The following is a 26,805-nucleotide window of genomic DNA, read 5'->3' as shown; positions in this document are numbered from 1 at the left end:
ACAGAGCCACCCCTTGTGCCTAAATGAGTGTACCAATTAACCTGCTGCATGTTAAATAACGTAACAGCTAAACCCCCCTGAAAGAGGGGCCATCCATTACTACAGATGGCACTAAGGTAATTACTCCAGATCAACTGATATGCCCCGAGTTCACTCACTAGCGTACCAGCTGGTGACCTGCTGAGGTGTGCATGTCCCTAGTTAATCCATTTTGTCACACCTTTTCAGACTTAACTGGATGATCAGTGTCAGAGAACTGCAATTAAATCTCTGCTGCCAGAGACAGACTGATACAAGATTCTTCAGCAGATCAAAAAGTGCCACGATATGTAAAATCCAGGAACAAAATGGATAAGCACAATCTTCATACCTGCTAGCATGCTGGGAATGAAGAGAAACTCTTTTTCCTTTTTCAGCTGCTCAGAATAGTTTTCACAGTCAGGAGGTTCCATTACTAGAAAATCTTCAGCTGTCTGCCCTATAATGAATAAATCATCTTTAACCAGGCGCGCATCTTCATCCTACAGTTTAAGTGGAAACATCTCTGTTAGCTTCTCTATTTCTTAAAATGGAGATCTTTAGAAAGTATACCTTTAGAAGTTCTAAGGAAACAAAAGTTGCCATTTGGTATTAGATTATTAAAATTAATTCAAGAAGTCTAAATAAAAATATGAACATTTATTCTGTAGCTCACACCATTTCATCTTCCTCTTGTTCACCCTCTTGGGTTTCTACACATTCTTCTTCTGCCTCCTCTTCTTCATTTAATGCATTCCTTCTCCTGGCTTCAGCTTTCATATTCTGTGGTTCAGCATCAAAATTGAAGGTAAAGAAATTATATGCTTCTTCAGCAGAAGGAAGATCATTCTGGTACTAAGAAAAAAGACAAAGGTACTTTAATATGACATTTATAAGAGATTTAGGGCAAATAAAGATATCTTTCAATTAATGACAGCAATAACAACATGTATAAATGCTTATCAGAGAATAATAATTGTTTTATCTCAGAGAGAACTCACCCAAACGCTGAAGCTGACCAAAATTTTTAAATGATACATGAAACTTACTCTAGTGCTACAGCCCAATTTCATTAAATATTTCTTGCAATGTTTTATTACAGAAAGGTACTTGGTTTCATTTTAACCAGTCTTTTGTTTGACACATAAATGATTTGCAAATCAAAAATGCCAAAGTTTAAATTTTGCTAATGTTATTTTGCTAATGTTATTTTGTCTCTGAAGGAGCCAGGCCCCTTTAGTGTTAGGATGAATCCTCTAATATTAGAATTAATAATAGCATTTTGTGGCTAATAAATATCAATATACTAATCTGTAAATTGCTCTGCCAATTGGTGGCATTCAATAAGAAGGATTTAAACAGAAGAAACATTTTTGTTTCCAATCTCCAGTAATTATGTCCAAATGGATTCACTTAATTTTTTCTTTTTAAATCAAATGACCCAAAGCCATTCCTTCATTTTATGAAGGTTCCCTTTACATATTTCAATTGTTGGAATATACTGTTCATGATTTTTTTTAATTAAATAAATCCCTCTCCACTGCTTAAGACTGAATTCTGCCTGATGCTTCAAACAGCATCATGAAGCCATATAAAGTTTAAATTAAATCAAATCAGTATCAGTTATTGAAATGAAGGAATTGGTACTCACTGTTGACTTCTCCTTAATTTTTTTTACAGTATCACGAAACTTTGATGGTAAGTGGGATTCATCCTCTTGCATCTCTCTAAATTTATCATTATCAGACTGCATAAAGAATATATAGGCAAGTTATAGCATTCATTTACTGATCCATAAAAAAAACAACCAGCTGAATGCAGAGATTAGATACTGCATTTTCACAGAAAAACAAAGAAAAAAAGGAACACAACCCCTGTGGTAACAATTATTCTGATTTAGTATTTATTTTAAAAGGATACATCTAATTATTACTTGACTCCTTCCTCCTTTGGGTCAAGAAATAGACTGTAGTGTATGAAGAAATGGCTCACTGAAATAAATGTCAGCTTACTTTTTTTTCGCTGCTGCCAAGATCATTATTTCTGCACTCCCAAACACAAGCAACCTCATGCTAATCTCCGCAAGGGGGAGAAATGCAACATTTTCCCATCTACAGAAGAGAGGCTGACAGACTGTACAAGCAACGGCAAGGGTGCTACTGACACACACTGCCGACCGGGGAAGGGAATCAAAGAGCTAAGGCCAGCTTCTCATATAGCCCCTGCTGTAACCAGGAAAAAAACATTTGGTATTCAAAAACATTGGCATCCATTGCTTGGGTGCTTCAATACAGACTTCATTATTTGTTTTGGTCTCTCTCAGTTATTGCTAGCCTACTCTACTAAAACTCCATGGGAGGGGGGTTGGAACTAGATGATCTTGAGATCCTTTCCAACCCTAACTATTCTATGACACTCCTCTACCTTTTCAAGAAAGTAAGTGCAGGAAACAAAAGCAACACAGGGGAGGTTTCAGATATACTTTCTACAAAATTAGTAAACAACTTTTAATAAGCATATCACTTCCACATTTTCCTAATACAAACATAATAAAATACTACTTAGCTGAAAGCTGTAACAATTACTTTTTATAAGAAAACACTGCCAAAAACCTCCCCACAACCTACATGAATAGGTAATTCTCCCTTAGACAAGCAATTTAGCCAGGCTAATTCATATTGTTTGGAAATCCAGATAAAAACGTTACTGCTACATGCTGTTATTTCTTGAGCATACACATTCTTTGGAATGCATTTTCTATAGGCAAGTAATCCCTTTGTGAATTCTGAAGAATATCTGGGTTGTAATAAAGAACATGCTTACACTAAAAAAAAAAAAAAAATATAAAAGAGTAACAAGGAAATACAATACAGTACAATGACATAAAGTTAATATCCAGCCTCTAGCAATTTCACTGTGTAAATTTATATAAACTATAATACAGTGGTCTTTTCTGTTACAGTAACTTTTAAATACTTTAAGGCATCTTAAGCAACAGAAGTCAGAAACCTGTAATTGACAAAGGTTTCACACAATGTCTATACGATAATGAAAGCAAATTATTACTTTTAAAGGCAATAATAATGTTAAAATTAAACATTAAAAGACAATAATCAGAAAGGTTCCTTCCCGGTTACCTAGTTCAAACAATTATATAATTTTGAACCCATTAAAATAGATGAAATCTCTCTTTGAGACTATGTGTTGTCTTTATTTCATGTTCAAATTTACCTTCTTATTATCAGAATAGCAAGACACAATGCACCTTCTTACCCCTTTATCCAATCTGACTTTCGGTTTTTTTTCTTTGATGCTTTTTAAACGCCTTGGTCTTGGACTGGGATCTTCTTGCAATAAAGTAATTTCTGCTTTTGACTAAGCGAACAAAAACCCTGTTTAGTTACAACATAAATATAGCAAGACCAAACCTACAGTAATTACCAGAAACTCAAAGACATATAAGTTTGTGTTAGGGACAGACTCTATTAATCAGTTTATAATATGTATAATCAGCTTAAGTGATTTTACATACCTAGATGTTAATACCCCCTATTAAGCTGTACAGTAAACTTACAAGGAAACCCGTTACTTTCAAAATAGTGTAAGAAACATGAAAGCAACCTGTTAATGACCATATCATTTGAATTACAAATCAACGATAATATAAACTTTAGGGAAAAAATACATAGCATGAAGCAAGCAAGATTAAGCGTGCAGTACTTATAAGACTAAAACCAACCAAACAGCACTTCTGGAGGATTCTCACCTTTGCTGCTTTTAGTTTCTCTCTCATTCGTTCCCTAACAGAAGACTCTGCAGGGCCTGCCCTCGATGTAGAAGGAACTGGTGGCAATTCTGAAACAGAGAAACATAGTAACATGTTAAATCAGGCATTTTCTGAAAGAAATTTCTAACTATGTAGAATAAAACCATATATACCATACAGAGTCCCATGTTCCAACAGAAAGAGCTTACATGAGAAAATGTGAAGGAATGCAACATTTTTTTTGGAATTCAGACCTTAAAGACTATCCCTTTAATGCCTTTAACTGCAATGGTAATGATTACCTTTCATTATACACTATGAACCACCTTAAGTAAAGCATATACACACTTCTTTTTTTTTTTCCTATTAAAAATGTATGAAGAATTACCTGGCATTGTATAAGCTGTTTGTCAGAGCTGTCCAGATCTAATTTTGAAGGTGATTTGCCATAAACCCTCATATAAGTGTGACACAGGTAAAGATCCAGTTACCAGTAAAGAATTTACAGACTTGCTGCTTTTTTTTCCAGCTTAAAGCTACCTGCTTTGTTGTAGCGATAAATTACCAATTTCTCCAGCAGTGTTTTTATGCTATAGCTCTATTACAATCAAGGGAATAAGATCCATTTTACTCTGTATCATGTATGACTGACAGCATCATCATGTAACTTCCCATTTCACACACAAGCTACTCTCCGCTCTACATGTGCTTACTGCTCTGAATCAACAGATTGCCTCCTCCAAGATCAACAGCAGTCTAACCCCACACTCAGGCGTCAAACAAGACTCATAGATGGATGAACTAACTCAACTCACACATAAACCAAAACTTGTAGGAGATGTAAACAGCAACAGGTGACATGCAAGGAATACTACCACACTCTCCAACTATGCTGGGATGGGCTGAGGAAAGCCAGAGCCCAACTGCACTCAAATCTGTCACAGGATGTGATGGCCAACAAGATGGGGTATTACAGGTGTTTTAGATCCAAAAACAAGACTAAGGAAAATGGTTACAGGCTGCTAGAGTAGGGGACAAGGTGAGAAAGGGACAGAGGAAAGATCCAAATAATCAGTGCTTTCTTCATCTTTTTTTACTGCCATCAGGAACACCAAGCCCCAGGGACCAGTGGCAAAGCATGAGGCAGCAAAGTTACCCTCAATAAAGAAGGCTCAAGTAAGGCCATATTTAAACCAACTGGGCATAAGCAAATCTATGGGTCTTAATGGGATGTTCCCAAGACTGCTGAGGCAGCTTGTCAATGTCACCTCAAGACCACTCTCAATTATCTTTGGTAATTATCAAGGGAGGTTGCTGAGAGCTGAAACTGAGCAAACATCACCCCTGTCTTCAAGGAAGGGAATCTGGGGAACTACAGGCTGGTCAGCATCACCTCAATGAGCCCAAGAAGGTGATGGAGCAAATAATACTGGAAAGCACTGCCACATATGTCAAGTAAAAGACAAAACTGGGAGTCATCAGCATTGATTTATGAAGGGAAAAACTTCTACCTGACCAATGAGACAACTTTCTTTGATAATTGGGTAAGTGGATGAAGGGAAAGCAGTGCATGTTGTTTAGCACTGTTTTCTGTAGCACCCTTACAGAGAAACTGATGGGAGTGTGGGTTACAGAAGTAGGTGGGATGAAAACCAGCTGAACTCTTGGGCTCAAAGGGTTGTGATCAGTAGTGTTAAGTTTGGTGGCCATCACTGCAGTTGTACCCCTGCAGTTGATTTCAAACAAACAAAAAACCCATGCTCCAACCCCAAGAACTCATCAAAACTCTATGTGCTTTAAGGATCAAATATTCTCTGCTGATCCCATGAAACATACAATTCCCAGTTTTAAATTGCTGGCATATATTTAGATTTTTTTTTTTTTATAGTAAATACCATGTTTGGACACAGACTTGGGTAATCATGAGATTATGGAAAAGGAGGATTACTGCTTGTTGCACCCTTTGAATTGCTGCTCCCAAAAAGCCCAGGCTTTTATTCCATAACTAAAACTGAATGCAAACACATCATTGACAAATAAACTTATCAGGACCTCCTTTTCCTTTGAAGGACCGATGGCATTCTTCCCCCTTATCTTCTACATATCGAATCCTCTTAGACTATGATTTCTTCAGGTAGACTCAGTAAGTATTAGTCTTTTCTATAAAGAGAATTATCCAGTTGTTTACAACTTACTCTTGGAGTCAGAAACACGAAGTATATACCTACAACCCATCCTCTCATATGAACTCAAATGAAAAACATGTTAAATGTACAATATAAATAAGACTGTATGTGTAAGCAACTGGCAACACTCCCAGGAGTTTTATGTATTAAACACAATTATGGCAATACATGGTATTTTGAGAAGGTATCCATCTCCTTCTCTTGGATTGTGCTACCACTGTAGAAGACTCCAGGTTATCTCTTTGTAAAAGTCTACAGAATATTTACAGCTGAAAACAGTTTCATATACCTAGTAGCTTAAAAAGTCATCACTTAAGTGTTTTTCTTTTTGAAAGACCTAATTCATTTCTCCATTAACAAAACTGATTCTAGCTACACAACTGCCTTCCCATCTGCAAAGACCTCTTCAGTCTCATCTGGACCCTGGAGTTCACCTGGAAATTCTCAGGATCTTACTGAAATTTTAACTTTGACTGAGACATGCAATATTAACATTTTAAAGAGAAATGCTTTACATGCCTTCTTAAACATGGAATCCTCAGATCTTATTTTTTCCTTCTCAACTCTTATAACTAGCTTTTATTTCCAGAAGGAGCTTCAGCATTCCACACAAAAAAACACTGGTCCTTTTACAAGCAGAAAACCGTAGCTCTCTTTGCATCCACACTATGTGGTGCATGACATCTTTAAAAAAAAAATATACAAAACCAAATAAATATATATGTATTTGTTATATATAATAATAAATTACACATAACACTGCAGGGAAATAAGTTTTTCCAGTTATCTCCACTTACAGAATCGTATTACTTGTCAGTTTTTTAAGCCAAACACTGATTTGTTCTTTGTCCTTACAAAAGAACATTATTTGTCAAGGTCTAAGTAAAAAGTGATTTCAGGTTTATGTAAGGCATTAAATTCATGAAAAGGAGATAAAGCAGCAAAGGGTAAGTGCTTAGGAGTGGTAATGTCATACAATATATATCACATTATGGCTGATTCAATATTACTCTGGCTTTACTGGAAGCAGAAAATACTGTATGCTGACCATACAACTTAAACATTTAAAGGCTACCTACAATACCAAACTCAGAGTGCAATCTAATTTCTAGCATGACTTTAGTCCACTCTCATTTGAAAAATACATTAAGATAAACCCTACTAATACCAATTCTACTCAGAATCATCAAAAGATTTGGGAGAACACTAATCTTTTCAAATTACACAATTCACTACCTATATTTGTAAAAAGAAGCATTCACTGTATTTGGAAACTTTCAAAAGAAAAAAAGGAAGGCCCAAAGTGGCTAGCACTAGCATGAGACACACAAATAGGAAAGAAAGCATCCCATAGCCAACTCCCTACCTAGAGGAACACTACAGACAGAAATAAGCAAGTACACTAAGAGATGAAACATAAAAAAGTCTATTTGTATTTTGTCTTTTCTAACAAGAAATGCAGTATGTGTAAAAACAGGTCAAGAATTAATGACAAAACAGAGAACAAGATCTAGATTGAATATTCATCAGAATGATTTTGGTTTGGATAGATGAATGAAGATTTCAAATCAAGGTGCAGTCTGTCTCAAAACTTAAGATGCAATTAAAAAAAATCAGATGGATAAATTATACTACAATTAAAGTAAAGCAATGATAGTCTATTCAGACTACCACAAGCAGTACTTTTCATGTGATCATATGAACAGCAGAATTACAGGGATTTCAGAAGCAGCAACAAGAACAAGTAACAAACCAAAATGCTTAAGAAAATAAAACATCACATAAGGGAAATAAAGGCTCTTTTTCTTCTCAAGAGTACCGCTGTGCTGTTCTGGTTATTCTTGGAAAATGAGCTTCTATAAAAGAAAATAACCATCGCTAGAGGGTGTCTCTTGATTTCCCCATGCAAAACACTGTGCAAACTGTTTGGATTCCATCTGTCAACAGCACATCACTTTCTAGCACAAGCTGGCACAATAAGACTCAAAACCATTCAAAAGAAAAGTACACAGTCCTTAAAAGCGCTGGAAAAATCCCTAAATTGTAGATGTCTGTAACAAATACCGTATTTTGCAAATGACTAAAATGATTTTAAGGACAGTGAATACATTTTTATTTTGGTAAACTTTGATACTGACAAAAAACTGTGTTTATATTTCAATGGATTTTCATTTTATTGACTTATAAATACTCTGCTAGCAATTAGCTCATTTATGCAGGAATATTGCAGGGATTCTGCCAAAGAAATATAAGATTAGTTTTCAAGTACCAACAACATTCATTCTTTCCAAGCCTGCAATTAGACATTCACTTCCAACAGCTTCCCACTACATCACCACTCTCTTGTGCTCTCCTACTTTGTGAGCAAATAGAGTACTTCACATGTAACAGTTAAAATAGCCATCAATAAATCCATGCACCATCATAAGCATGATTAACACTCCAGGCACAAGAGATGAGGTTGAGGAATGGCTGAAGGAACTGGAGTTGTTTAGTCTGGAGAAGCCACAGGGAGAACCTTATCACTCTCTAGATATACCTGGGGGAGGTTGTAGTGAGGTGGAGGTTGGTCACTTCTACCATGTAAAAAGTGACAGGACAAGAGAAAATAGCCTCAAGTTGTGCCAGGGGAAGTTTAGATTGGATATTCAGAAGAATTTCTTCAGAGAGGGTAATCAGTCATTGGAAAAGGCTTTCCAGGGAAGCGGTGGAATCACCATCCCTGGAAGTGTTCAAAAACCATGTAGATGAGGCCCTCAGGGATATGGTTTAGTGGTGGTCTTGGCAGCCCTGAGGTAATGGTTAGACTTGATGATCTTAAAGGTCTTTTCCAATCCAGCTGATTCTATGACATTCAAATATGTAAATACTACATATCTACCCCAAAACCTCTGAAAAAGGTATATTTTATTGACGAACATGTAGTAATCATCCCGCATTTAAATACCACAGGAACACGTTTCGAGTGCAGCGTTCTAACTGCACACCTGATGCTTGGAGCCGACTTGGCACAAGACACACAGACACCTCCATCTCTGCTCTACGCTGCGAGCAACAATTAAGGAGGCTCCAGGGGCAAGAATAACCACACGCCCCCCTCACGTGGGCCTCATAGCAGTTCTCCCGCCCATGACCGCAAGCGATCTCGAAGCGGGAGCCCCCAGCCCAGGTAACACCGACTGCACCACGTCAACCTTCCGCTTGTCCGGGGCCTTGCCCGAGACGGGCACCCACCGAGCATCGCCGAGCATGGCGACCCTACGCCCCGCCCCCGGCCCGGCCCCGGCCCCGCCCCCCCCGTTTGAGTCACTCACCGCGCGGCGCCGCAGGGGCAGCCGCCATGCCGCCGCGGTTCTTTTCCTCCTCCCGCGACCCGGGGGGACCGACAGCCTCCGGCAGCTGCAGCGGGGCAGAAAGGCCGAGGGACGGCGCATCAGTGAGGGCAGCTGGGACAGGACAAGAAACACGCCCGCAACCTCCGGCCGCTGGTGGTACCCCAACCCTCCGGGCCACGCGGGAGCCAGTGACTGCGCATGTGCGTTGAGGAGCCCGGAGCCGGGCACGCATGCGCGGAAGGCGCGGCTGCCAGCCGGCAGCGCCGAGAAGGGGGGACCCCGAGGCCCGGGATGGGAGACAGTGGGGTCACCGTGTGCTTTCTGCTGTGTCTGCGGGCTGTCAGCGTCTTCCGCAGCCTGTCCGCCTGGGCAGCGTCCTCATCCTGCAGCTCCTGTCACACAGAGAGCTGTGCTGTGGGCACAGGCGGGCCTTCGCCCCAGACCCACGGAGATATCTCCCGTCTATAAAAATACCCAATTTAAGCAGTTTTACACACACACACGTATACACGTTCCACTGATGTCATTAGCAAGCTACAGTTCTGATATTGTGTAGAGCACACTGCTACCACCAAGATTAAAGCCTACTGAAGGCACTAAAGTGTCTTGCCTTATCTTGACAGTTTACTTCAAACCACAAAGCTGTTGGTTTGGTTTGGGGTTTTGGCGTGTTTTGGTTGCTTGATTGGTTTTTGTGTTTGTTTTGTGGGGTTTTTATTTGTGTGTGTGTTTATTGGGGGGGGGGAGGTGTTCATTTTCTGTTTCTGACATCTTACTGACATAGCACCAGGCACAGTCTGAGCATGATCACATCAAAAGCATTTCTACAGATGACAAAACAGGGTAACTTTCTGATTTTGCAACATACTCGAGACTAAATATATTTAACCAATAATTTGCAGATGCAAGTGTTGGATCAATATAAAATAGAATAAAAAAATAGACATTAAAGGTGCCTATTTCTTAGCATATGGTATGTATGGTTGCAATGTATTTGCACAGAAATGAGTAATTATGCAAACCAGCATTAACTAGAATGGTACTGGCTGACTGAGGCTTAACAAGAGCTTACAAGACACTATTTACTTGCTTCACTTTTCAGTTACATATACAAAACATTCCTACTAGTGAAAACAATCATACACTATTTTTGTCTCAATTAACTGGACACTCACCTCCATGATGATCATCTGGGATTCTTCGCTGCAGCTCATCTGGACAGTGGCTGACACTTGGCTGTCACAAGCAGTGCAAGAGTTCCTTGTGAACAATACGCTTTGATATATACATAGTGACGTTGAGATACATTCCATGTAACCTTTGCACCCTGGACACTCATATGACATACCATTAAACATACAGCCTTAGTACCTAAAAAACTTCCTTTTTTTTCAGAATGGAATGATTTAAAAATATGTGTCCATTAATTTAATTATTCCATATAACAGTGAATAATGTGGGCCTGTACATCCTATTTGAACACCCTTGTTACATTGCTTTTTAATAAACAGTCCACCTGTGGTCCATAAAGCCAGCTGCAAGGTTCAGATCACAAAGACAGGTTCAATGCCCTTTTTCCACACACTTTCTGCGCTTGGTTTGGTTGGCTTTTCAACTTTACCAAACCTGGAACCTACGGATCACTTCAGCTTTGTTTACATTGCAAAGTTGCTGTATTTGATTATAATCATTTAGGAAAATCTAAAATTTATATCTGTAAAACTCAATTTATTGGTATTGTTACTGAAGGTTCCTGTTCTGCTTTACCTTTAATTGACAGGAAAGCGACCTCAGCTGTACTTGTTCCCAACACAAAGGTTGCACCAACCAGTGCAAAAAACAGGCAACGATGTACTGAGCTAACAGAGGAAGTAACTCGCAATGGAATGGTTTATTCTGGGTTTCAAAATCCCCATGAAACAACTTGCAGGGTTAAAAAGTGGGGCTTTTTTCCATAACAGGCTAAATCTCCTCTAGGAGGAGGCTGAGGCCTTCACAAGTCATCTGTCCTTTCCCCATTCGGTTCTTTGTACTGGCATGCACAGGCTCCTGCATGCTTGCCTCAAGTGCTTCCAGCCAAGGTTAGAATATGAAAAGTGATCTTTACATCCCTTTTTGTCTCTTAGGAGATGCCTAATAAAAAAGCAGAAGCAGCAGAGGAGCAACATGGTCATCCCCTGCCTGAGGCTCAACCAATACCAGGTACTAGCCCCAAGGATTTTCAGGTTTCTAAATGTCTCAACTAGCACAAGGAGCTGAATTTGCCCTAAAAAGTGGTTTTACTTAGGCAAATGTGACTATCTGTTCATCAAATACTCTCTTCATAGCAGAAAAATACAGCACTGCAAGAAGTGGCAGCACTTCTATTACTTGGCACATAAACCTCTTTTTCATATCAAGCTTTATATATTAAATTTAAACAGTCTTTCCTAAAGGAACATGTAAATGGAGAATACTTGGCAACATAGGGGAAGGGCCTTATGGCCCCTTTCTGTAACAATTTTCTAGCATTTCTTGAATTTAAGTACTATAGCAGGCACTTTAAAGTGTAATAAACAACTGGATGCAAAAACTATAAAGCTCTCCATTAGCTGAGAGGCAGTTTCCAAAGCACTTAAAACTAAGAGCGGAAACACAGTGAAGATTCTCTCACTGCTCTTTAAACAAATAACTACATCAAAAGTACCTAGTAAATAATTTTGAGGCCCTTGGATTCTTAAACCTGTCTCATCCGTGAAAACACACAGAACGTAGTGATACTGAAACAGATATAAAGGAAAATATTTCCTACCTGGGTTTTCTTGTACAGCAGTTTTCCGTATAAAACACAAACCAAGCACAACACTCCCCCTAGCAACAAAGCCTCAGCTTTGCTTTTTAAAGAGAAAGAGGCACTTTCTCCTCCTCAAGCCATTAAAACAGTTCCGGAAGACTTCTGTTTTGTAAACAACTTCTTTTACAGTAAAAGGGAAAGTAATGAATAATGTATGGGGAGCATGAAGTGACTGCAGCTCCTCCTGGAGACAGCAACACATTTCAGTTACTGCAGGGATGTGAAAAAACAAATATCCGTAACATACTTTTGCAGGATCCAGGATGGTAATTTCAGACTGAAAGACAATACAGATAATCACTCCTCCTAACTTTAAATACCTAATTTTGTTAAATTATCTGACTTAATTTCTGTGTACTATTTTTGTTAGTAGAGGAGAGGCACAGATTCTTCTTAGGACCTGTACAATTCAGAGCAGTGATTCCTGACTATCAGTTGTGGAAGAGCCTATTTCACTTTGCTGACTAAAGGGAGATGCTAAACCTCTAATTCAGACTGTATGCCAGCATTCCAGAAGGTAATTTTATTTCTTTTTAGATTAATTCTGCGGTGAAAAAAACCCTGATATAAGGCATGTAGGGACAAATCCTTGAAGTGGAAAGTTAGTAGCCAGTTGTTTTCCAAGTGCTGTCTCTGTTTGCGATGCTTTGAAGTATTTGGAGTACTAACTGAAGCTGTATCAAGGGAAGAATAATGCATTATTCTTTACAGTTGGCCTTTACAAATCATCATAAGTCATAAGCCTCACTAAACTTCTTAGAATGACATTTTGGGTAAAAATAATGGAAAACATAGAAGAGTTTAAAAAGGTATAATCTCTCAGCAGCTGTAATTTGCAAACATGGACTTTTTACCATACCAGGTAAATGTTCTGAGTCTGGGAAAGCTGGGCTGGTGTAGCTCCTGTGCTTGAAGCTGGAGTAGCTGTGCTGTCTGTTGCTTTGCCTTCAGATCCAGGGACATTTGTTTGCTTTTGAACGTGCTGGATAGTGTTGAACTGGGCTCTGTAAGCATAGGCCAAGCCCCAGCATGTTGCCATGATTTGTCCGTCTCTGTTATGGCCAGAATGACCACACACCTCATTTAAGTGTTTTACTAATTCTTCTGGATTTTGCACTTGTTCAGTGGTGAAGTTCCAAAGCACTGAAGGGGGCCACTGGCCTAGGTAATTGCCCATACTATCCCACACACCCTGCCACTCATGGGTATCCAGCCTCAGGGAAAATCTCTTGGTCCTCCTATATTGTCGTCTAACCCTAGACAAGGCGCAAACCCAACTCTGCCTAACTCTCGAGACCAGATGAAATGGTCGTGGGTAAAACACACTCTGTATGCGTGCCAACATGGTCATCCCCATCCTAATCAGCAGGCAGGTCTCAAGGGTACCTAAAGGCCATTCAAAACCTTCAGAACTCTCAAATGATGCTGTAAACGATCTGGTGGGGGAGCTGGGAAGGTAACGGAATGTCTCCCTCATGGGTTGACCACCCAAGGAGGGGAAAAAAAATGTGTAATTGCTAACCACTTCCATTATATACTTCCCAAAGTACAGAGGTGGTGACCACACTGGGAATGCAAGCCAAATCAGTTTCATGATCAATGATTCTATGGTATTACAAGTTATTACCATAAAGTACAATGAAACAAGAACCTTAGCCCAAGGCCCCCAGCTGATAAACACTACACAGCAAATACCAGCTGTAAGTAAGGTAAGACCTGCTGAAACTGTGAGATCAAGAGCAACAACTTTGAGAGCCAATAAATCAGCATTGTAACGAGTGACTATTAATCCGAAACAATGAATGCTTATCACAAATATGATTAGACACAGTCTGGTCAGATCTGTTGTTACCTCAACCCTTCGTACCCCATGGTGAGTGAGCCAAAAAGAACTGTCATGGTTTAAGCCCAGCCAGTAACTCAGAACCACACAGCCGCTTGCTCAATCCCTCCCTTTCCTTGCCAGAGGGATGGGGAAGAGAATCAAGAGAATGTAACTCCCATGGGCTGAGATAAGAGCAGTCCAGTAACTAAGGTATAACACAAACCACTACTGCTACCACCAATAATAATTATGATAAGGGAAATAGCAAAGGAAGAGACTACAACCACTCACCACCCACGGACTGATACCCAGCCCGGCCTGAGCAGTGATCTAGTCCTTCCGGGTAACTGCCCCCACTTTGTATACTGGGCATGACATGCTGTGGTATGGAATACCTCTTTGGCTAGTTTGGGTCAGGTGTCCTGTCTCTGCTTCCTCTCGGCTTCTCCTCCTCCCTGGCAGAGCATGAGACTTGGAAAGTCCTCGGTCAGAGTAAACATGACTGAACAGCAACTAAGAACATTGGTGTTATCAGCACTGTTCCCAGGCTGAAAGTCAAAAACACAGCACTGCACAAGCTACTAAGAAGGAGAAAAATGACTGCTACTGCTGAACTCAGGACAATCCTGAAACCAAAGTAAGAAGTAAGATAAATCATAACTTTAGAAAGTTATCAATATACCTTAATACTTACATAGCAAAAAAAAACAAGATATGAAGGCTTCATTAGAGTTGTAGAGCCTGCTCAAAGGGAAATAACAATCCTTAAGTTCTGATTAGAGAAGGACTGGAAGGATGGGTTATCTGCTTGTTAAATGCTCACAAACAGCCTATGTGGATACTAGGGGTGGCAGAAATGTCAGAGCTATCAGGTAGTTTGTGGAAATGTGGATTGTCTGTATATAAAATTCCTATTTTTATAGGTACAAAGCAATTTATAGTTTTTCTGTTGATTCTGGAGAGGAGCCTTTTCTTCTGCACAAAGTAATTTCTTACGTTAACGTGTATTGGTATCTTTAGTATGACAAGAATAAACAATATTGCTGATGGTAAATGGAATTGTTATTAGAACTATTTATAATTGTCTTCACATAAACAGCACCTGTAACAACTGAAGGCCTGTTACTGCAAGGTTTTAGTAGCTGGAATCACAATAAAACAGATGACTAAATTGTTTCCCATTTCTGACTACTACTGTAAGAAGGAGATCATGGAAAGAAGTAAACAGTCATAGCAGATAAAAAGATTAGGAGTATGCATTTTTAATTGCTAAAAGAGGAACTATCACAGCTAGAAGACACCTGACATGACAGCATCTTTCAAGAATGGGAAAGAAATGTCATCAGAACACAGGTTTCTTAGGGCAGCATACACATGCACAATCTCTGCGAGCTGCTAAGTCTCACCGTTATGTGTGACTGTGGAAATGATCCAGTGGGTGCATCTTTATACAAAGTTTTGGCAAGGACTCAGGTTCAACATCTTGTTTTGCTAATAAGTCTGCCCCATCAATCTGTTCCACTCTCAGGAACAGTTATACAAACAATTTAAATGATGGGACAAATACGAACAGCATTATGTAAGGAACATTACTATAATGCCCTAAAGGAGCAGTGGGGGACCTTTGCTTAACAGAATGGAAAGCTGCTTAAAAACACGTGTCAGTACAATGACTCTACTCACAAGAGACACACGGAATTCAAACCACATATGTTTCCTGGAGCAGAGAACAGCTCATTTCTTTTGGTCAGCATTATAAAAACAAAGGCAAGCCCAATGTCACTGATTACGTTGGACAGCAGACTTAGTGATCCAAATAAGAGGATGTGAGCTGCTCCACTTTGTCAGCGGTGCCAATGTGACACTTAGGCATAAACTGTTGTTTTGTCAGTGATGGTCAAGGATGGCTTTTTAGCACAGGCAGGGTAGATGGCAGCTTGTAGTGACCAGGCTGCAGGTTCCCCCAGAAGCAAGCAGGCTAGGGGATCACAGACCCCATATTCAGCATTTAAACAGTTTTGAAATGAATAGTGCACAATGAATGATGGTGTTTATTCTCAGGCTTTGAGGATAATGCAAAGTTTGGATTCCCATATACACCTTTTTATGCCTGCCTGGAATCAAAGCCAAAACTTGTGAAAGCAAATTAAACCAAAAGCAAAACTGCAAATCTTACAAGCCTTGTACAACATTTACAGAATAAGGGTATGTGTTGCTATGTTCTTAGAATAGGAATTTCAAGTACCATCTGCAACTCTACAGTGATCCCAGTCTCAGGGAGGTTACAAACAAGGAAGAACAAACTCTTCTCATCTTGATTATTTTAAACTGAGTGCACTTTACTCCAGCATGACAGAAATCACAAGTAAAGTTTCCTGAAATTTGTCACACGTGGTTTAGAAATCCATGTTCCTGCACCAGGACATCTGATAGTGTGGGTGAACACAGGTGGTGCATGAAAGAGACATCAGCATCAGTGGTTAGCCAAGTTTCAGATGGTTAAAGAGGCTGTTCTTCAACTCAAAGGTTTTAAATCCTGTCCACTGTCTTCCAAGCATAGGGATAACACTCGGTTGAAAGTAGAGAAAGAAAAGGTACTGCTGGTATGTTTCCTTCATACAATTCATTCATTTCTGGCAATCCCATCTGCTTCTTGCTAAAAATTCACTTTCGAGCCTGCTGAGAATCATAGTTCATTTATTTTTTTCAATAATTCAGTATTTTTTGTCCTTTTGTTAACATGACATAAGCAAGGCTATTCTTCCACAGAGATGATTTTACAAATACTGGGTTGTTTTGTGTCATGCTTAGGATTTTGACAGGTGCTTTAAAGTTGGATAGAAAAAAAATCGTATGTTTTTGGTATAAGTAGAAGTACTCCAGGATACATTTAGGTTTTCTACACCTAAAATTAAGTATCCTTAAAAGCTCTAATATTTTATATATATCAAAGTGTGCTGAATTTGGAGGTGTGAGAGGATTATCTAGCCAACCTTAATACGCTGTAAAATTTTCTCCGCAAAGTTACTGCAGTTAAAGCTGTCTCAGGGGGACTTGAGCAGTTCTTTATGAAAGGTCTGACATGAGGTCACTTCCGTCATTATAAGGGTACTTCAGTGTGTTCTCATCAATCCACATCTTCTCTTTAATTGTGAGACACATAAATTGCCCAGTTAAATGACACTGACTTTTCTGCTTAGTGGATTGTCCTTTAAGATCAGACATCTTACTTAACTTTTGACATCTCAAAGTTAAATGCTAACCTAAGTTAGCCATAGGTACAGGTCATGTGAAGAGACAAGTACGTCCTGATTCCTCCTTTCTGAAAGTAGGTGTCTATAATACAGTGTCATCCAGTCAGAGATTTACCTCTCCTATTTCTTTGCACTGATGACAGGAGAGCTAACTAATTTAGCCTAGGCAATGATCTTTAACCTTTTAGAGATTAAAGTCAGATAACATAAATTTTATATTAATAGTTGCTGAAGGAGCAATCTGCATAGAGGAAAAATCTCTTCACAACTCTTCGAGCAGGATTGAACCAAAAGATTTATATTTAGATTGGAGGGGAATAAGCCAAATAATCGAAGGCACCTTTTTCTTTGATTGTATTTATTATTGAAAGATATGCACATAATATGTCTAATTCAGTTTTCTTTTGCTTTAGGTAGTAACTTTCATGAACTGATACGATAATATGCAGCTAGGACAAAACCAAGTATCAGAGACTGACAATTTTGTGAGAGTACTCGGAAATTTCTTCCTGCCAACCCAAGGGAGGATCGTGCTTCTGAAATTAAGAAATACTGACATAACCTCAGTTGGGAGTGGTGACTTAAGGAGTTACAGGGAAGTGAACATAACCACTAAATGCTCTCTGAGCTGAAGTCTAACTGGTTCATACTGAAAGGAATGAATTGCTTCTGGAAAGCAGTGTGTTGCTCATTGAGAAAGATTGTGGTATATTGCTTTCTCAACTCTATTTTTCTCCTGTTTACTCTCATATATTATTTCCTGGATGGGATTCATCAGCTACTGAAATGCATATATAAAGTAAGCCACATTTCCACATAAGCTGAAACACATTTCACATAAAACTGAAGTTCCTGCTGACCAAATTGCATAGTATAGCATCAATATAGTTATCCTGAGTATGAATTACCTGCCAATGGATAAATTAAACCAATCAGTGAAAAGTAAATGATTCAGTAAATGTCATAGTGAATGAATATGAACTCAACCTAGTGGAAGGTAAAAAATGCAAAGTAGTATAGGAACTGCACCAACTGATGAAACATACTTAGTAGGGTACAAAATAAGCTGCTTGTCAGTTTGGTGTAGTTTTGCCTATGCACAAGTACATAAATTATCTTAGGTTGATTTAAAAATAATTGCAGAATGTAGATAATCTTGCCAGTACTGATATCCACTACTATTTCCTCTACATTGCCTCAGCATTGTAAAAAAATTCTTAGGACTTGTTGCTCCTGGTAAAAATGTTTAATGGCCTGAACCATATGGACATGTATACCAGTTGTGAAAAAAGTAAAGGTAAACACATACCAAAGTAACACATATCAATTTGAAGATGGAGTTTAGTGTTCAAATAGTTGCCTAGGTTAAAAATGTTCAGCAATGGAACACGTGACTGACTTTTTCCTTGCTGTCGCTCTACCAAGTGTAAAAGAAGTCTGAAAGGTTAAAAGATTGTGGGCAGCTGTGTTGTTTCAAATAACTGTTTTTACTTATGTATATTTAAATACCTATAACCCAAGAGTTGGTTCTGCAGCTTTCTCCTGGGAGTTTCTCATGATGATACTTTCTTTCTGCTGATGGTAGGCAAAGTCTAAAGGTCTGCCTTGGTCTGGATGCCTCATTTTATATGGCACTATGGCATATGTAGAATGACATATATACTGTGTAGAAATCTTTGATTCATTTCAAATTTAATCTCAAAGAGATTCTGTTCTTTGTTATCCTACAACATCTTGAAACCAAACCAGACCTCTCCATCTACTAGTGTAAATAGAGGAAAGACTTCATCCCAAGATATTTTCTATACAAATTCAAATTCAGATAGAGGAATACCCTAATGAAAGTTCCTGTCATCAAAGTCGATCTGTTTTCAAGTAAAATAATAGCAATTGCAGTGATGTACTTTAGGATAAAAGTCCTGAGATCCTGAATGAGGGCTGGGACACATACTACTTGCACACATATGCTGTCCATACATGTAGTAAAAAGATTCTTCTTGCCAAAGCCTACAGACATAATTCAATGGAATTACTTATTTTTAACAGTTCATGCCAAAATACTAAACTGTTCAAATGACTACAGAATCCAAATGGGAAAACTGAGAGAAGCTAAAATGACTATTGTATGATTGCACAAACATAAATCTAAAATTATTAAGTAAAGGGAAGCAATAACTCTTGGTTTACTTATTCCCATGATGTCATTTTCAATATAGGTGTGGTTAAAATATCTCTTTTACAGTTTGTTCATTTTTATAAGATTATTACATGGAAGCAGTTTGCTTTTACTTAGGATTGCAACCAGGAACATTTCACTAAAAGGCCTATTTTTTTTCTATCCAATTGTGAAAAATTAGTTTTGTCTGAAATTTTTCCAGATTTATTGTAACTGCCACATATGTTTCTCTTGAGTCTGAAGAAAATCAGTCGTACTCTTTCCTTAAGTTTGGCTTTATAGGACATTTTCTAATTCAAATAAAAATTGACTTGTTACTCCTGACATACACTTCCTATTGGTTCAGATGGCATAAACATATTTCCATATTTTTTTAAATAAAAATGTCATTACATACTTCTATCAGTTGCTTTTGCTGCATAACACATATTATAGGTCTAATCCTGCATCTGTTGAATTATGTTTTCTGCAAGTTATGGTCCTGATATGATGGCTGTTCTGTCCTGTGGAATTTCAGTGCACACAGCACTGAACAATGCTGATAGCCTTTGTGCCTTGTATAGGCACTGATGGCTGTGAAACATTGGCATCAGTCATGGTTACAAATGATGATTAGGCTGCATTTTGCTCTCATATTGTGCTTAATTTGCAGATGTATAAATGATTGTACAGCTCAGTGAAAAACTGAATCTGTGTTTTCTTCCATATTTTTCACAGGGAGCAGCCCTTGTACAACACTAATAAATTAGATGTCTAGTTAGAAAAATAATCCACTTTTGTCTTATACCACTCATCTCTCACTGTCAAATAAAAGAAGGGTTGTACGGGCATTGCCAGTTTGATTTGTGGACAGGACTTTGCACCTCTTCGCTGCATAAAGCAGCAATCATGTACTCAAAGATGTGTGGAGAAATAAGGGCACAGATACAGGGTGCATAAATTAATGTTCCGTACATAATTGTAGTGCTCGTCTCAGCAGTATTTTTGTGTGATTTTATTTGAATGTAATTTTTTCAATTAAGTCAAGTATTCAGAAAGAACCCAGAAAGTTCCCTCCACCTTGGTCATGAATAAAGTGGGATCAAGAGTTGTGCAATGCAGACTACTAGGGTTTGAAACTGAGTAGCTGTTAGAAATGGCAGGTTTATGTAAATCTGGGATGAATAAAATAATATTATAAATTTTTGGCAAGCAAGAGCACCTGATTAAAGATTGTCAGTGTTGGCTTAGAGGTGTTGAATGCTAGAGAACTCATAATGTTACTAGGTGTTTTTACAATGATTGACTGCTGCCACTGTTAAAATGGGTTCTTCATTCCCAGAGGGAATTGATAACAGTTTCTCACCTGTGGATCTTGCTGCGTTACTAGATAATAGAAGGAAGTGCCAGCTACTACCAGAAATTTTATCTCCAAACAGGTAGTTGCAGACTGCAATCAAATCACCTCTGGTCCTCACTGAGAAGAAAAATAAGTTGACCTTGTTACATCTCTTGTGTAATCCACATGGGTAGAATTACAGCCTTTTTTTTTTATTCAATTTTGGGATCAGTTTTGAAACACTGGCAGAAGTAGCATCTTTATAAGTAACTACTCTTTACCTCTACTTGTAATTCCATTTGTCATACATCAAAAAGGCTGTACCAACAGCATATTTAGCTGATTATCCATGAGATCCTGTGTACCTTTTCCAAGTTCTCTGATTTCCTGAATGCAGTTTTTCATCTTGTGTGTGACCTACATTTATTTTGTGGCATTTGGCCATATTAGAATGCAATTAAGTCTGCTTTAATGATGTGACTCAGTTTGTTCCATATAATTTATTCTTATTACTGGTTACTGTTCTATTAGATTTTTGGCATCCGTAATTTCCTTTAGCACAAAGTTTATATTTTCTTCCACGTTTCTCATGAAGATACTGAATAGCATTGGAAGAATAGCAGACCCACTTGGAATTACACTGGAAATACCCATACTGGATACTAGTTTTCTATCTCCAGGTTTTCAGATCTCCCAGGTTTTTATTATTTTATATGTTTAATACCTTTGTTCTGGTCTTTTATCAGCTAGTTCTGTATGTATTTATTAGTTCTGTATGTATGTATTTATTAGTTCTATATGTATTTATTAGGATGTTAGATAGTTATGTATAACACTTGGTGGTGTAAATATAAGATGGGACTGTCCTTGTAATCAGTTCAGCTGCATCCTGAAGCAGGCATTCCTATTATATTCCTCTTCTTTTTAAAAATCAATGTTTTCTCTCTTTTTAATGTATTTCCTGTCTTAAAACAACCAAAGATGATATTGCCGTCAGTTGTTCAATTTTACTTTAATGACATGTACAAAATATCCATTCTACATTGCAACTTAATATATTTTGTATAAAATCCAATGTACAGTATCTTAAATTTGTTTAAATAGTATTATAAACATAACTTTCAGGAGGAGTCAGTCCTGGAGTGATGCAGTCTTTTATTAATTACAGTTCCTTTTGGTATCCCTGCTGTTCAGTAAAAAATGCAGCTTATATTCTGGAAAGGTCCTCATGAGCTCAGATTTGGTTCCTAACAGAACAAAAGTAAACTCCCAGTTATTTTTTTTTTTCAACTTTGTGTCCCACACACAGCTCTATAAATCTTGTGCTGGGGTGTCCAGTTTGAATGTCATTTGACATCATCTGTTTCAGAGCTCATCTTCATCTGATAAAGCATCAAGGTAGTCTGTATCAACATATAAGAGAAATCCTGAAAACAAACTGTCTGCCCATGTTGGATCGGAAAAGAGACCATTTTGGTCAGCGTAGAAGATCTCAAGCCATACCTCATCTTCTGGCTGAAGGTAGATCACTGTGGATCCAGAAGCTACATCATGGTTACCTGTGTTAGCATCAAACGTCTTTATTCGGTACTTCCCATTGTGAACCAGCCCAATTGCAAGATGCTTGTTTGCCAAGGTGATATCATAGGAAAAATAATAAATCCCTGGGATGGCGCAAATAAACTTCCCTGTGGAAGGGTTGTAATGCTCCCCCTCATTGAAGAGGACTTTATTGAATATGATCGGTAATCTTTCCTCTGGGTAGCTCGTGGTGATGCCAACAGAAAAGGCAGATTTCAGCACTATCTTTCCGCATTTACAGACCCCTGGTGCACCTGGCTGTCCTCGGTCTCCTTTGTCTCCCTTAGGTCCTGGTGGTCCAGCTGGACCTACTTCACCTTTGGCACCACTCAATCCTCCAGGTCCTTTTTTACCAGCCTGACCTTGGTCTCCTTTCTCTCCAGCTGGTCCTGTTGGCCCAGTCTTTCCTCTTAAACCTTCAAAAACATTTTAAGTTAGTTAATTGTTAACACATATCCTCTCAGTAAATGATTGTGTGGGCTACTAGTAAGTTTGCAAAAGGAATGGCAGGTTGGAACAGAGGACTGGGTGCCACAGCCCAGGGGTCCTTTTTTTCTATGTTTCTGCTTTCCTTCATACTCCTTGGTTACACATTGAAGAATGTGTACCTGATTAGTCCATTACTGACTGAACTATGAGCCCTATAACATGGTACTTGTGCACTAAACGTCTACTATTATTTAAGCATTTTTAATATGTATCTAAGTACCTACTGATCTTTTATTCCTGGCTAATGGCACAAATGAGACTTGGTTATTTGACACCACACGCGCTTTATGTCTCTCAAACTTTTTCTTAGCATCTCTGTGCAGGAAAGCTATTCACTTACATTTATTTGCACAGATTTCAGTATGTGCATATTAGACTTATCTAAAATAAATCTGCACATTTTCTTTCACTACATATACATGTGTCACACTTAAACCCACACAGGAGCATACTCACATTCATCATACACGTACATACATATAACAGCAATGATGAAAGTTCTTGCTTTATTGTACTACTGTGTTAGGCTGCACAAATGTTCAATACCTGCGCTCCCCTTTTCACCTTTTTCTCCCTTCCTGCCATCTCTACCATCTCTTCCTGGAAGACCGATGCGTCCATGTGGCCCTGGGGATCCGCCAGCTCCAGGGGGACCTGCAGGCCCTGGCAAACCAGGAATGCTACAGATGTATCTGGTGTAATAATTTTCTCCTTTGAACTGGCTTTGAAGAGGTTGTTCGCTTGTGTAGATTACAAAACTTGTAATGTAAAGCAACACAATCATCCTTGGATCTGGAAAAAAGGCATACAAAGAAGACTGTGCATGTAATGGCACTCTAGTCACATGCAAATGGCTCTGAATATACCAGTAAGTGTGACACTGTGGTGCATTATACACAGCTGCGCATGCGGAGATCAACCTGGGATTTCTGCGTTACCAGAATCCATATAAGACACCAGGAGAAAAATCCGTCAGGACCTTTTTCTGGTCATCATGTGTGTTACTGTATGTGACTGACATAGTATAATTGACACAATACTAGCTTTTTTAGACCAAAGTTTGACACATTTAATTCTTTTTAGAATCTGGACTTTTCAATGAAATGTCCTCTGCTTACATAGCATTTTGTGTGTGTGTGTGTGTGTCTTTGGGAAGTATATAATCTTTACAGAGAAAAACCTCCTTGATAGGAGGGAGATATATCTATGTTAGAAACATGTGCCCATAGGAGCAGTCTCTTCTAGTGAGGACAAAGCTTACACCTTAATTTTATTTAATTTCATTTAATTTCATTTAATCTCATTTTGAAATTTGCCTTTATGATTGCAAATGGGTCTCCAACCTGAATAACCACAGAAGAAACTTGCTGAGCCTGCAGAAAGGATACGAGTAAGAGCTACAGTTTCAATTCCTGGTTGGAAATGCTGGTGACCACAACACAAATAACCACTTCACCCTAACCAGTCAGGTTGGGTTAGGCAGCTGCCTAGCAGAGAATAGATGGAATATGAATGCGGCTGCTAACAGGTTGTGTTTTTTAAGCCTGGTTTGGACTGTCGTATGACATGAACTGTGTTGCAATATCTTGCAAGAAAATTGTTTAAAGGTTTATATATATAGCATTTGGGTGTTTTCATAAACATGGAATGTAAATTTGATTTCTCTGTTCCACTATATACTGGGAGACTAAAGAAAATAACTGTACAAAGAGTAACATGCTGAGGAGCTGCAGTACCTGATGTACAAAGATGTCTTAAATTAGTATTGCATTAGCAGAGATGCAGTCATGGGTCAGGTGAGATTTTGCAAGTCAAGTTGTTTTTTCTAGTTCCCTCCCTGGCTCCTCAGAAGACTTGTGTGGAGTTTTTTGTTGGAGTTGTCCATTCCTTCAGAGTTAATTTACAGCATTCAAGGAGATCAGAGTCCCCTGGTTTCTGCGGAGAGAAAAAGAAGATATGGAGTGGAGGATTCAGAAGAACATCTGTGAAACACCATCTACTTTTTTTTTTTTACAGTGAAACTCACGATTCATTCTCAAACTCAGACTTAAAGAAGTTGCAAAGTGAATTAACCTAGAAATCGCTGTTCTCATTCCCTTCTCTGTGATACTGATTTAAACCCCCAAACCACTACATTTATTTGCATATATTTGATATTTCAGCTGGTATATGTCATAGTCAAATCTGTTCAGCATGGTAAAAGATCAGCATATACACATACACAGTCTTTATAAAGAATCATTTCTGTTTTAAAGAATAGGAAATTAGAAGCTGTGTTGGTAGCAGTGGCAATGCATTAAATAGGATGAAAATATTGCACTTGTAAAGAAATAAGCAATGCTCCAGAATTCTCTTCAGTGATGTATGCTCCACTTTTCATATTAAGCATCTTGTATCAAATTAGCAGAAACCAAACTAATAATTTTGCTGTCTTTTAATAAAGCCTTACACTACAGTCAGGCACAACAGCCTCTAAGAGTGGATTAACATATGAATGCTTAACATTACAGCAGAGTAGCAAATGATAATTCCAAGGCAGTATTTAGCTACAAGCACAAACTTCACAGTGATGTTTGCTCTGATGTACTAGTGACTATACCCAAATAAAGGATTTTTTATGTCTTAAATCAGGGACAACAAAGCTCTCTGCAGAGGAGAGCAACTTTAAGCACTTAGCCAGGAGGAAGCAGCTTGGAGGGAGTTCATGTCTAAGACTTCATATGCATTTTACACAAAACTGATGGATAAAAAGCAGACATGACCTGAGGATCAAGGACTGGAACAAAAACGGCCCTTTGCCAGATGAAAGTCAGAACTGGTAGGCAAGATGTTCCCACACTGTTTTGCATGTAAGCCAAGCAAAAACAATCTCAACAACTGCTGTTTATTCCTGTGCCCAGGACCTTTTACAAATCAGAGTAAGAGCCTTCACACAGCTGCTCCTGTCACTGGCTGGCCAGTAAGTTATTGATGTGTGAAGTGGTCTCCAGCTCCCAGACCTCCCCTGCTGTTCTTCTCATGTGCCTACAGGAAATCAGTCACTCTGGGAGATGTGCTTCTGCTAAGGTCATGGGAAAAAAGACATTTGGGGAAAGTGAAAGGAAGGGGGTTGTTGAAATAAGGATGTGCCATAGATGGCTGGGGCATTGTGGTTGAACCAATTTGGGAAATAGAAGGCATAGTGGAGAATATGTGGAGCTTTCACCTATGGGTTGAGGATCTTAAGAGGTGATGGGGCTATGAAGCAGAATGATGGGACTGCAAGGAGAACAGAAAAGGACTGAGAGAAAATAGTGATAATGTTCAGTGATAATGTTTACAGTCCTGAATTTGGGCTTTAGGGAATACAGGAACCTGCTTCCAACAGTGGCAGCCAACAAATGACATTTGAGAAACCATGTATTAGACCAAAGATTCAGGACTTTGCTTGCCCTTTGACTTCAGGGTCTTGCATTTCTTCCTGTGTAGTGGTCCAGTCTTAAAAGGAGGAGTGGAAAGTACAGGAATTACCTGTTATTACAGGAATCTTTTGGAAAATGTAGATCTCCTCAGGCCAAGGAAGGATGCAGTGTTGAGCCCATCTACCTGTTTCCTGGTGAGTGCTCTAAAAAATGAATTTTAATGTTAAATGTGAACGATAACATATGTCCATGCTTTTGAAATTTCAGGCTGAATTAAGAGGCCAAAATCAGAGATTTCAGTTCACCTATGCTTACAAAGTTAGAGATCACTTTCTCACATCCATCTATGTTGAGATGAAATACTTGGTCACAGAGAGTTAACTGGTAGGCAGAAAGTGAGTCGTAAATTACACTTTGGTCATGTTGTTTCAGGATACAGACTCTGTATAGTGTGTATATTTTTTTTAAAGATACAGACTTTTGTCCATAAACTGGGGTAGGAAACAATGTCATTTATATATGCCAAATAGTTTCATTCATGGAAAACCAGCGTTTGAAGAGCTCATTCTTTTCCCCAAATACTGAAATCCAAAACAAGCACATGGTTTTCTTGTTCACAATAA

The 26,805-nt window shown here is 38.6% G+C and overlaps 1 protein-coding gene across 8 annotated transcripts in view; it reads right to left on the bottom strand.

Moving 5' to 3' along the window:
* Positions 1-26,805, bottom strand: part of LOC133277532 (complement C1q tumor necrosis factor-related protein 7) — a 115,942-nt gene that overhangs the window by 43,676 nt on the left and 45,461 nt on the right. For 2 of the 8 annotated variants that reach the window (XR_009746241.1, XM_061469429.1), the window contains exons 1-8: positions 10,481-10,633; positions 9,617-9,697; positions 9,285-9,369; positions 3,785-3,873; positions 3,292-3,393; positions 1,670-1,765; positions 697-873; positions 371-521 (exon numbers count right to left, since the gene is read on the bottom strand). Coding sequence is in view for 7 of the 8 variants with exons in the window: in XM_061469429.1 (XP_061325413.1) it covers positions 371-521; positions 697-873; positions 1,670-1,765; positions 3,292-3,393; positions 3,785-3,873; positions 9,285-9,369; positions 9,617-9,697; positions 10,481-10,618 (919 nt within the window). In the remaining variant the exon portion in view is untranslated. Of the gene's footprint in view, positions 1-370; positions 522-696; positions 874-1,669; positions 1,766-3,291; positions 3,411-3,784; positions 3,874-9,284; positions 9,370-9,616; positions 9,698-10,480; positions 10,634-12,096; positions 22,709-23,327; positions 23,752-24,517; positions 24,717-26,805 lie in introns of those variants that run through there. The other 6 variants (XM_061469479.1, XM_061469469.1, XM_061469441.1 and 3 more) reach the window with 5 other exon arrangements.

Source organism: Pezoporus flaviventris, unplaced genomic scaffold (genome assembly GCF_033815535.1).
Source record: "Pezoporus flaviventris isolate CSIRO_AGI_PZ_B2104156 unplaced genomic scaffold, CSIRO_AGI_Pfla_v1 ptg000002l, whole genome shotgun sequence".
In the NCBI taxonomy this organism is placed as follows: domain Eukaryota; kingdom Metazoa; phylum Chordata; class Aves; order Psittaciformes; family Psittacidae; genus Pezoporus; species Pezoporus flaviventris.
The sequence above is the reverse complement of the archived record's forward strand: the minus strand, read 5'-3'. Positions and strand labels throughout refer to the sequence as shown.